The sequence below is a fragment of the Coloeus monedula genome (assembly GCF_965178545.1).
Source record: "Coloeus monedula genome assembly, chromosome: 1".
NCBI lineage: Eukaryota > Metazoa > Chordata > Aves > Passeriformes > Corvidae > Coloeus > Coloeus monedula.
The window spans coordinates 137946259-137959093 of record NC_138781.1 but is presented as its reverse complement, the minus strand read 5'-3'; the positions used below and the strand labels follow the sequence as shown (position 1 = coordinate 137959093).

Here is a 12835-nt window from a genome sequence, read left to right as displayed (position 1 = left end):
GAGAGGCTTTGGATATATACTGCTCAGTAAAGAAAATCTCTGACAGCTAGCTGATCCTTGAAAGGTGTTATCCAGGTCTGTGTTAGGAATTCTGGCGTTAGAAATTAATTCTGTCTATGTTCTTAATTGCTTGTTCTTTACCACTTGGTTAATGTCAGAGAAGTAATTTGTAGTTAGGAAGTTTGTGGGTTTCGTGTTTTATGAAAAATACAGATGTGAGTAAACCATGAAGACAACTTAACTTGCCGAATGCCTTTCCCTTCTTTATACAGAAAGTGTGTATTAAGTGGCTGTAGTCAATTTTCTCTCTGATCTTTCTATTAATCAGGTTGAATAGCAATTTTTGAATGTTTACTACAGACTTACTATTTTCTTATCCCTTGGTACTGCCTTATCTTCTAAGTCCAAGAAAAGTAATTGTTCTTCTTTTCCTATAAAATTGCCACTGACACCTTTAGACATCAACTGTGAGTCCATAAAGTGTTCGGATGACAAAAGATGAATGATTTGTCAGAGAAAGGGGTTCATATAGGTCCTAAGAGAAAGAGAAGTCTCATTTCAGCCTGTGTAAAACCCAGTGAACTCCAGAAATGTGGCACAAAACCAAAGGAAGAACTAGGCCAAAATGATGTGACTGGAACCCGACAGTGACTCACATGTCACTTTCAAGCCCGTTGAGCCAGAAGCAGTGAGGTGCTAAGCATGCTTGGCTCCTTTGAAGCCAAGTTTCTCAATGCAAATTAAACATCTAAATAAATTGAAAAATGTGAGCCTTAGTACGTGCAGTAACAGAATTCACTGAGCCCCTCTGTTTGCTTTTCTAAAATTGTTTTTCTTATTCTAGTTCAAAAACGACCCTGTGAGAGATTATATCATTTAAAAATTATCCAAGATTTGCTCATAGATGTGTAATGTGGTTTAAGAGCCTTTCCAGAGGCAAAAAAGTATTTCCTTTCTCTTAAGGAGGGAGAAAAAGCCCTCTCCCTAATGAACTGAATATTTGAAATACTTGAGCAGAACAGTGGTGCAAAAGCAATTCTACTGGTGTATATTTTATCAAGAATACTTGTAAAAAATGATGGATGTTTTCATTAATGCAAACAATTGTTTAGGGAAATATAAAAAAAGAAAGTGCCTTTTAACTGTGTTTTAGGAAGATTTCTCACCAGTAATAAACACACTGATGAAAAGCATGTGCTGAGCAAAGCTGGGCTGAAATGTCAGGATGGAATACGTGGGAGGAACAAGGCTGTGTGTTCAAAAAAAATAGTTATCTCATTCTGCATTTTATTTTACAGTCAACTGTTTCCTTAATACAGTCAAGATTGACTTTATTTTCTTCCTGCGCAGATGAGTATTTTTGCTCTTCTGTTTAAATTTTGGCCAGAATTTTGTAAGTTCCAAAGCAATACGGACCGTGACAAAATTCTAGTTGCCTTGGAGAAAAAAAAGGAAGGAAAGATGCAAAAGAAGGAAGGGATAACAGCAAAGGTAAGGCTCATAATGTTTCAGGTGACTGCTGATGAACTGAATAACATGAGCTAAGATACATAAATTAAAATGTCCCTTTCTCAGCCTGATCCAAAGCTACCAAATCTTCTTGTTAGATTTCAAGCTTTACATGCAACCCAGTCCTAAGGTGATTAGTTCCCAATTCTGCCAATGCATATACATACGTTTAACTTGAAGCAGATGAGTCAATGGAATACTCCTTTCATTAACCAGAGGAAAAAATGTATTTTAGTCACCTTTTGTGCCAAGAGAAGAGCAAAAAAAGAAGGCTGAATTAAGAAAAACAAATCTGTGTACAATCCATGTGTACATGGGCTACTGCAGACCTGTTTATTAGAATTTACGTTCTGTATCACAACTGAAATCAAACCAAACCCAAACCAAAACTGATTTAATATCTATTTTCTACAAGGACTATTTGAAAATCCTGCACATTATTTTAAAAAATATTTATATAGTATATTTTATATGCTTTGCATAATCTTTGCCTTTTCTTGAATATTTCTCAGCTTTGAAAGTGAAATTGTTAGACTGTTCAAAGTGAGTTTCCAGGAAGTTCCAGCACATTAACAGAACTGTGACCTCTACAGTGGAATGCTTGTTTGTAAAATTGTTTTTCTTGGATTTTTTGAATTAAAATATAATGGATTTCTTTTTCTATTGATTATAGGCTTTGAAAAAGTTTATTTTTTATTAAATACAATTTTTTGGCGAGCTTTGAGGAGAGAACATTCTTTTAAGGGCAGAGAAATTATTGGACTTGCAAACTATAATAAGTAGCATTACAAAGACCTTTACATATTTTAAATATCATATACATGTGTTGAGATGTTACACATGACAAGAACCACACAGGTATCTGGACAGATAAAGTCATAGGCCCATAAGAACATGGAAACACTGTTATCCTCTTTTAGGCACGTGAAGGCTGAGGACCAGTGAAGCATTACTCAAGGCCACACACCAATGTCAAGGGAAGTCTAAAATCCAAGAACTCATGTTCCTTTCTCCAAAGCTCGTTGTCTCCATATACATATGTCTGCCAAGGCCATTGGCAATGCTTACAGTACAAGAATGCAATATTTCAAAGTAATGCACTTCTGCGTTTTCACAGACTTATTTTCCATCTGTTTGTTGCCTGTCTGTGAAATTTCTGATAAAGATCAAGGAATAAAGAGAAAATCTTGGGCAGGAGGGCAAAAGCCTAGCTTTTATGGAGAAAAAATAGGAGAAGTGAATTACTCTTCTAAGCAGGGAAAGAGAGTAAGAAATTTTAGAAAGTGTCAGGCAGAGAATGCAGCTCAGTAAACAGTTTGTAGACTATTCTCACAAAAAAGAACCCAGTAAACCAGTTACCTTTTAAAATTTCTTAAAAGAATAGGTGCAACAGAAATATCTTTCCAATATTCTTAAAATCCTTTTCCCTTTCTGTTACTGTTTAAAGAATTTGCCATTTCCTGTTCTCTTGCCTGAGATTTCTGTCCTCTTGGTGACAACATAACTATTCAAATGATTCAGTGTCCCTGAAGGATACTGATAAGGTTCATCTAACATGAGCAGGTTCACTTGTTGGCTTGTGGAAGGTGATGATTTCTTGGCAATGAAAATAAGGACTATTTTCCTCTGCCCCACCAGGCTCACTGAATGAGAGGAAAGCTCTGGCAAGGGTTAGAAACAGCTTTTCTTATATGTATCGCCTCTCCACCCCACAAATCAGTTGCTATTTTGGGTTTATGCCAAACAGAGCAATCATAGTTGCAGGGGAGGAATTTGCTTTCTTCTTCCTTTACACACGTGTCCCCTGGGCACTGAATCTACCTGCGCTCACCTTAGTTTTAGAACTGAACAGATAAGAGTTGGACTTTTATGTAGTATAGTAGAAAAAATGAGCAGACAAGGAGCTTTTCACCAAGCAGTGATGAATAAGTTGGTATTATTTGACTATCTCAATATTTTTTGTGTGTGCCTATTTGTTATTTAAGGGGCAAATTCTATCAAAGGCATCCTGGCAATGGACTTGTTCCTTTGTTAGCTGCTAGATGCACATGCCACATACTTTCAAATATATTAGTCACTTTTTGTATACTGTCTTGATGCCAGTACTAGTAATTGGTTGTATACATCATTGCATTTTATCTCCAAAATAGATTTTGGATTTTTTTGCTTTCAAGTGCAAAAAATAGCTTTAACTTTTTAGCTTTAATTTACACTGTAGATTTGTACTTACTCTTTCCATGACCTTAGCAAAGAAAGCCATCAACATTATTTTCCTTTTCTCTTAGCAATAAGTTTATATGTTAGTTAGTGGTGTAATGGCATGGGATCTAAATTCGCTATAACATTGCTTAATTTATTATGAGAAGTCATTTTTAAAGGCCTTGCTTAATTCACTATTCTCATTGAGAGAGCCAGCACCCATAAACTGCAGTGCAGTAGTATTCATGCTGCCTCTGTGTTTGCATTGGCATCCCTTTTCCACCAACTGTGTGTGCCACAGAAGTTACTGAGCCTGTTTCTACAGAAAAGATCAGCATCACACTGCCTGGGCAGTTCTGTACCCAAAAGTCACAGTATATAGGTTCCTAGGACAGTGGGAACGATGAGGAAGGAAAAGGCACTTTGGGAGCAAAGAAACAAGATAGTGTGATCTTTTTCCAGATCTTTCAGGGACTTACTAAGTGACTTCGGAACCATTTGATCTCCTTTTTTTTTCTCACTTTCTCACTTGGAACATGGGAGGGTTATATTACTCAGCTCTTGCAGATGTTGTGGGGTTAACTATGTGAGGTAAAATATGACCATCGGTTGATGTTTATAAAGGGTTTTGGGATCATCAGACAGAATGTGCAAAGGCGAAACAAAACAACGTGAAAATGACAAATAGTCAATCACCAGAGCAGTTTGCCAAGGGTTAAAATGCCTTGGTCTTCACTGTAGATTGCCTATTTTCCTAACTTGTATACTGTAGTTTGTACACAGCTACCAGACCAAGCTGGAATGAATCACAAATCCTACATTCTACATTTATACTTGAGGCAAAATTAGAGGCTCACAATGTCCTTTCTGTCCTTAAAATATGTTCTGTTGCTGTCTATCTGCCCTGTCACCTAGCTGTATTTTGGAGCAGGTATTGAATCTGAAAGGAAGATGGTCTGCAGGAGTGTAGAGGACAGGAAACTAGAAAAAAGAAATGCTTTAAAAAAGCAGCTGCTATTTTTTATATGCCCAACATGATGAATTATGAAATTGAGCATTACAAAACATTACTGCAAATGACACTATCTCATTTCCAAAGACAATTTTTGGTTCCTCAGACTTTGATTTCTACTTTAGCTCTGTAACGATTGTTCACATCTAATTATGAGTTTTTAGTATTGGCAGGGTAAAGAAGCGGGAAAAAAACTCATCAACTTGACTCAACTTAAGTCCTTGACTCAGCCTGAGCCCTTGACTCAGCTTGAGCCCTTGACTCAACTGCCAAGGAGTATTTTGGTAGATGAGCTTGATATGAAGAGAGGATCAGAAACATCTTTAGCACCTGTAGATGGATATGGGAGGAAGGTAAATAAAACAAGTTTCTATAGATGTCATTCAAGAGATAAAATGATCTTGGGAAAAGGGGAAGGAGGAGTTTGATTTTGAATACTGCTGTCACACGGTTCTTCAATAACCGTTCATTCTTCTACAATTAGCTTTCCAGTTGTAAGTTTACCCACCTTACAGGTGATTTTTTTTTGTTGTTGTTTATTCATTTTTTAAGATGTAGGTTCTGAGTAGTATTAACAGGTAAAAGAATGTTAAGGTCCTATCGTGCATGGATTAATAAAGAATCTGTATTTAAAGATAAATTGAATAAAAGGTAGTTCAGTTCTGAAATAAGAAGCTTTTCATTGGTTGTGAAATTCATATCCTGAAAGAACTTGGTTTAGGGTAGAGTCCTGTTCTGGTCATATGTCAAAAACTGAAGCTGAACTCCTTTAGGAAATCTAGGTATTTGAAAATCTGACAGCAAATACCACTTTAGGACTTCTTCCATAACAACTCTGAGTATGCATCAAATCTGTAGTCTAAGGTACCAGTTATTTTATTGGGAAATGGGAAAAACAGACATGCTACTTTGGGCATATCAAGGGATCAACTGGCTGAGTTGGCACTGCCAGAACATAATGGGGAACCTGTGCAACCACTTAAGCCCAGATATGTCACGAGAATCAGGAGTAAATCACTGTAAATTTGGCCACTGCTTGTATTCCATAGAGATCTTCTCATGGCATTATGTTAGTGAAGAGCAGAAATAGAAAAATGCACTGTTAAATACCCCCAAAATCTGTAACCACTGTGAATTGCATAGATAAGCTTACACTCTTACCTTTGAGTGGACCTTTTTGCTTTTGCTCATACCTATTAAAAAAAAGTGAGTTGAGCGAGCCAGTATATCCCTGGCATATGCTTAAGCCCTCAAGAAGAGGCAGAACAAACAATAATCTTTTAAAGGGCAGTTTCTTCTGTAAGCCCCTTCCTACCATAGGAAGGTGCTGGAAGTTCTTACTGAATCATGATATGATAAATTGGCTCCAAATTTGTCATGCTATAAGATAAAAACCAGGTCAAATAAAAGTGCAGTTCTCATACTGGGAGAGCAGCCTATTATTTATATGCAATCTGAACTGTGGTTGTTGCCTTTAAAAGCAGTATTTTATCCTTAAAAAAGGAAAGGATGACATCTTCAGTTCATCTGCCTCTAGTGGTAGCAGCATTCTGCTGGAGAGGGGAGGCAGAAGGAGCTGTGAGGCTAATGAGACCAGTGAAAGGACATCCTCTAGAAACAGCTTTTCTTATACATATCTCCTCTTCACCCCACAAATCAGTTGCTATTTTGGATTTACATCAAACAGAGCAATCATAGTCCTACGGGAGGACTAAGGGTGTAGCACAGAGATAAAATCAAGTCCTTGATAGCACAAATAATATTTTGGGAGGGGAAAGTTTTTTAAGATGAGAGAGACTTAACACTCAGACCAGGGATGGAGAATAAATATAAACATTGTATCTGTCAAACTTGCTTAAATCATGCTGTTTTGAGATTTACTTATTTACAACAATACTATTTTTCCCATTATTCCAATATTGTAATGAAAAAAATCTTCTTAATATTTGTAATTATCCAGTAGCAGGAATATAACATAAACAAGTTTTTTATCTTACTGTTGAAATGGATCAGAAACTACAGTGATATGACCTGAAGGCTGATGTCTTTTGATGGTTCTTGCAGGCTTCCTGGTCCTATTCCAAGTACATAGAAGCCTTGGAGCAGGAAAGAATATATGTTAAAAGGCAAGAAGATCTGGAGAAACCTTCATTATCATTCTCTGCAGGTTATTAACCAAGCTCTGTAGTTTAGCAGGACAAGCTTATAGCTTAGGTGAAATTCTCACAGTACAAGGACTTTGCTTGCTCTTCTTTTGAGTTGTGTACAGAAACCTCTGCCTCTCTTTTGCTGTCTGTAGGGAAGTTGCTCTCTGTGCTGTTCTCATGAGTGATATATTTTCTAAGAAAGGAAAAGTAAAAGGTGCAGGTTATCAGCACTGTGTTTACTACACAGGTCCTGCTGCAGAGAGGAATAAAGCCATTTCTTCATTCTGCAGTGACATGGCAATCACATATGCATTTCACCTCCCTGGCTTCTTGTGCTTCATCAACTTACATTCAAGCAGATACTGAAACCTCTTTCTCAAAGTTTGTCAGTATGTTTTTGGAGGATGTGAGAGGCATTGCTTCATCCTTGCTTCAGCTGTAAACATCCTCATAGGTCTTCTGTTTACATATTAAAAATATCCATTTAGCAGTAGGGCTAGCAATAGCACTATGTAATATTCAGTTCCTTCAATTTCGCATAAATTTAATTTTTTTTTCCATATGCAGATTCCTTCTCTGTGTCCTCTCTGAAGCCTGAAAGTTCTGTGAAAGCCACTATTCCCACAAAGCGTAAACTGTGAATCTTCCCAAGAAGCAGGAAGTGAGTACCAGACTGCCAACAAGTGTGCTTTAAAATGTGATTTCTTAAAAGCTAGTTTTCCTGCTGTCAGTGCTGATGCTAATTAGTAGCAAGTTATCCCACTCCAAATCATGTTTAGCCTCCATATGAAAACAAGCTTATTTTTCACGCCAGCCATGGTTAGCGGATCTAATGTTGACCAGATGGAATTTTTTTGCAAAATGGCAGTCTCTAAAATTAGGTTATCTTAGCTTTCCAGTTAAGATATTTTAAATAGGAACATGAGATGACTGGAGAAATCTCAGACCCTATGAAGTTATTGTCAAGAACCTGACACAGAACTAGCATAGATCACCTTTGCCAAAGCCAATTAAATATTAGACTGAGAGAAAGAAGTAGGAAAGCAAAAAAATCTGTTAAAGACAGAAAACCAGATTTTGCTTCAAAGCTTGAATTTCTAGAAGGAAGAATCCTCTAGAGGTTTTGTTTTGGTATTTTTAAGCCTATGTTGAAATTAGGTGGACTTAAAAAAATTAATAGAACTTGGACTATTGCTGCCTTCCTTCTCTGCTTCTCCTTCTTCTTCTAATTCTGTACTTAGCACTGCTATTTTAGGCAATTTGGTGTCCTGCCCTCACTAGTCCTTTTAAAATTCCAAGTATCTGAACATAATCTTCCTGTGGCAGCATTTTCTGAAAATTACTTCAGAGAAAACTGCAGCATTCCTTCCTTTCTTCACATTCTCTTTCTGCCCTCTTATCATGTCCTATAGTTGCGATTAAAGTAATCCAGCCACTGGGGCCTCATGTGCCTTGCAGGTGTGACTGTATTCCACACATGGTGCCTTCTGCACCACTGTTCTGCTCTCCATGGAGCTGGATCATTGTGGGGAGTCCTGGCACAGGGCCTCTGCTCCTGCTCTGTGGCTGAGAACCCTCCAGCTGGGCCCAGTCACCACACACCTGCACCCCTTGCTGCAGCCCAGCCCAGCCATCTCTAGACCTCCCTGCTATTCCAGACCTCAGAACTGCATTCCTGCCAGGCATCAGGCTGCAGTATAGGCTATCACAATAAGAAAGTTGAGGTTCTGAGTAATTTGAGAGGTCTCCCCCACCAGCTTCCGTTGCAGCCCACTCTCTAATGCCACTGGAAATTTGCCTGCCACTATCCTATAGTGATCTGGCCACTCTGCTGGTAGGGTGAGATAGCCACACAAAACCATCAGTGCTCTTGATGGGGCATCTTCCCTCCACTTTGTAACAGAGCAGGTCACACCTTGTCTATTTGGGATAAATGGTGAGGCTGGCAGCAGGAGGCTTGTGAGAGAGGCCAGGGCTGCCATGTCCCAGTTGCCTCCAATGGACCCATCACAGTACCTGGCTGATCCCTCAGCCAAGATGGTGGCACCTTGGGGAAACCCATTTCAGAAAGAGCAAAGAAAGCCAGAGAGTGGAGGAAGGAATACAAAGAGTGATAAACAACAGGGAGCACCAAGGGCAGAAGAGGACATACAAGAGGAAGAGGTTAATGAGGAAGTTGAGGAGGAGGAGATGCTCTATGGTGGAGCAGATATTCCCTGTGGCCTGTGGAGGACTGATGCTGCAGCAGAGGAAAATAGTGAGAAGGAAGAAGGGGCTTCCCAGTGCCTCACCAAAGGGACAGAGTGCAACCTGTGGTGGTAACAAGGAGGGGAGAAGAGGTGCTTGGAGTGAACTTAAACCTCGGAAACGCAGACAAAAAGTGTTTTCTCTCAGTGTGTAAATGTTCTTACTTTCTTTCCCTCTCTCCCCCACCACCCAAATCAGTAATGATTTATTCCAATTTGCAATAAATTAATTTCCCCAATTTGAGTTTATGCATTTATTGAAGAACTGTTCTGATTATTTCAACTGGCTGAACACAGCAATGACATTTTGTTACCTTTTCAGGCACATTAAAATCTCTCTGAGGAAGGCAATGCAGAGACATTCAATGGAGGTGGCCAGGAGACACAAATGTAACGTGCATGCAAGATTTGTTCTTACAATTCTAGAGCAAAGATGACAACTTGGAATATTTTTAAGAACCATGGGATCAAGGGTAGAAAATAAACATCTTCCAATGTGTTCCGTATCAACCTGATTGCGACACTGGCTCTTATGTTAATAATTTAATAATACACCTTGAGGCTCAAATCACAATAAGATTCCACTGAAGTATGCATGGCACAAACTACTAGGTAGTCTCCATCTTAAAGATCATATAATCAAACACAGTTCTTCATTGCCTGATCTAATGAATAAGTAAAAAACTGCCTTGAACTGACAGCCCTGAAGCAGTGTGTTTTGGCACGCTGCTCTCACTATGCAATTCACCCAACTTCTGTTCATTGAGGATAACTCATGAGGTCTGTGAGTTATTATAAAGACAAACGCTCTTGTTGTTTGCTCCCAGTTCAGTCTGATTCCTGTTTCAAAGTTCACCTTCTGTTTAATTTCTGAGTTTTGATCCACAAGAAAGGCTTAAAATCTATCAGGACACAGATGGGATTGAGAACTTCTATAAAATATCACTCGTCCCAAGGCATTACTCAACAGAAGGTTGCAGGAGCTCATGGCTCTTGTGTAGCTCTCCCAACTTCTAAAAAATTTTTAAAAGACTTGGGGCACAGTGATGTGGGGACTAAGGACCAAGGATTAATTGGGGAATTAAGAAGGGGTGGGGGAAGAATTAACTGCTAGGCAAGAGACAGGATGATACTAGACCTCTCCACATTTTTCAGACCACTTTAAAAACCAGTCCCCAGCCACAAAGCTGTTGGCTCTATTCTTGTCTACATGTGTGTAACGCATGTAAAAGAAAGGCTGATCAGTGAGCTCCAGCAAGCTGAGTTCCCGAGGATTAGCCCTGAGTTAGGGATAGGACTGTCTCCTGCTACTCTTCCCGACCCCTTGGACAAGGAGAATGAGCCATGTAGCCCTGTCTCCTTTGTCAGAAGTACAGGTTCTTCAGCTGGAGCTCTCAGATCATGCTGCTAAGGACCATCCAAGAGTGGTTTCATCCTCAGTGTGGAGGGGCAGCTAAGGACAACTAATAGACTTCTTCACTCTTGACACAAGAGTGAGCAAGAATTGTAAGGGATTTCCATTAGGAGTGGCTTCAGACAGGCTGGCAGGGAAGAAATACACTTTCTTTTATGGATGTAGTTGCCCTGCTCATACATTCTCACAGAAGGAACAAGGGAGATCATTGGTTCATTTCCTGCTTTCCCTATGGTTCAGAGTTTGCTTCATGCTTGTCTGCACTCCTTCTGTGTTTGGGTTAACTGAGAAAGATGTTTTTGGTGGAAGCTACAAGGGACTAAAACACAAAATACTTTCCCTGGTTTTTATGTTTTCCCAAATTTCACAAATGGAGTAAACTTTAATGTTCAATACATCTGAGGAGGTTGGAATGCAGCATCTTGTAGTGAGCAAAGCACATGTGGTACTGTGTGGCCTACCACTCATTAATGTGAAAGGCAAAGAAGAATCATGAAATGCCATAAATGCAGTGATGTATGTCACCCTAAAAAGCACATGGAAGGCCACCTTCTACTGGTCAGTACAGTGCACGTAACCAAATGCTGGAGCACGGCAGGCAGTTTATGTTTTGCTGTATTCTTGCCTTCATGGGACTTTGAGGCAGTTAAATAAAATGTAGAAATTGCTTATCTTATGCTTGTAAGTTCTGACATGATAAACACTTGGATCACTTCAAAAATTAAAAATATTATCCAGGTATTTGTCACAAATGATAAAACTCCTTGTGAATATTCCAGCCTTGCCAAATAATTAACAAAAATTTACCAGCAAATTTACCTCATGCAAAAATTACTGTCCTGGACAGTTATGATCATTAATACCATACATGCCTATGAAACTTAAAAAGAAGTACTTTATGTACTTAATTAGTGAATAGAATTTTTCAAACTGGCCCTATTCACTCAAAGTGCTGCAAACTGAAGTTTACTCTCAATCTAGTTTGCAGTTCTCTCTCTGTGACAGCTGAAATATATAAGGATATATATGTGTATAAGTACACACACATGCACTTTCTTAGTGCCAGAGGCCATGTCTTCAGTATGCAACTGAGAAGGACCACATGTATTAGTAATGCTAGAACTAAATGTCATATCATTATTTTCATTTTATGTGTCAATTTTAAAGAAATATTGGGCAATTGAACAGAAAATATATTAAGAGACAGGACCCTTAAATTTCTGGGTTACTGGATCTAGTCTAATGCAATGGCAGATACTCCAGAACTGCTATTTGGTGATACACCTGAAATGGAATAGTGGTTTAAGTTTCATCCTGAGGGACCAGTTCCAGCAGAGAGCCTGAGAACTGACTAAATATTATTGTTCTGAATGGTGATTCTATATAACTTCATAACACTTGAACTGCTATTATCTTTTTGTCTTTTTCTTGAGATCTGTTCTCTATCTGGTTGCTGATTTACCACCTATGTGAGCTCAGCATTTTTATAGAGCTAGAAGAGTTTTTCTCAACAACCCTAGCACCTCTCCCTTCAGACAATTAAAATTTATTCCTTGTTTCTTTTAAGTACTTATACTTTGGGACATTCAGAAGTCTCTACAGCAGAACAACAGTTCTCTGTGAAGTTTGCTGTTACAGACAAAAGAACCAATTCTCTTTTTCAGAAACTTGCGAACCTAGAAAGCTCTTTTGGATAGATTTATGCTTTAGTGGTGTCAAAATACACAATCCAGTCATACTCATTCAGACTTACTTTTGATGTTTACTCCCTATTAATGGATTATAATAGTAGTAGGACTATTTTGGATTTTTTAAAAACATCATTTAAATTCATAAATATTTACATTAAGATGCTATTACTGTGTATTTCACTTTACTCTCATCAGACCTGACATGTTTATTAAAACTGTTTATAATTTTTGAGAGTGCAGTCCTGAAATTGCTCATTCAAATACTTTTGATATCAACACAAGCCATGATTACATCCTTCAGAAGGGGCTTTATACATTTTGCTTTGACTTCTCTTCTGCTGCTGCATGACAAAATATCAGACTATGAGATTAATTCCTGAAACTGCATAGTGCTGCATTATGTTACTAAGGTGCACACTTATATCAGTTTACAAGAGTGGTAGTAGCCATCACCAGGCCATTTAAAGGGGGCAAAATGCTTTTTCATTTGTGTCTGTGCAATGCTGCTCTGCCATTGCCTCTGTACTCTTCATGATCCCCTTTTAATGGCTGTTTCTTAAAGTACTGTTAATGGGGAACTGTCTTAGACCATGGACTGTGGGTTCATTTGTCTCCTC

The 12835-nt window shown here is 38.5% G+C and overlaps 1 protein-coding gene across 1 annotated transcript in view; it reads left to right on the top strand.

The window, feature by feature from the left end:
* RGS22 (regulator of G protein signaling 22) overlaps window positions 1–7508 on the top strand; it is a gene marked incomplete at both ends in the record, with an annotated part of 58685 nt that extends 51177 nt beyond the window's left edge. Inside the window, 4 exons of the mRNA XM_082287221.1 lie at window positions 1351–1491; window positions 4894–5073; window positions 6785–6887; window positions 7435–7508. Coding sequence (XP_082143347.1) covers window positions 1351–1491; window positions 4894–5073; window positions 6785–6887; window positions 7435–7508 — 498 coding nt within the window. The remainder of the gene's footprint in view (window positions 1–1350; window positions 1492–4893; window positions 5074–6784; window positions 6888–7434) is intronic.
* Between the last annotated feature and the right edge of the window lie 5327 nt (window positions 7509–12835).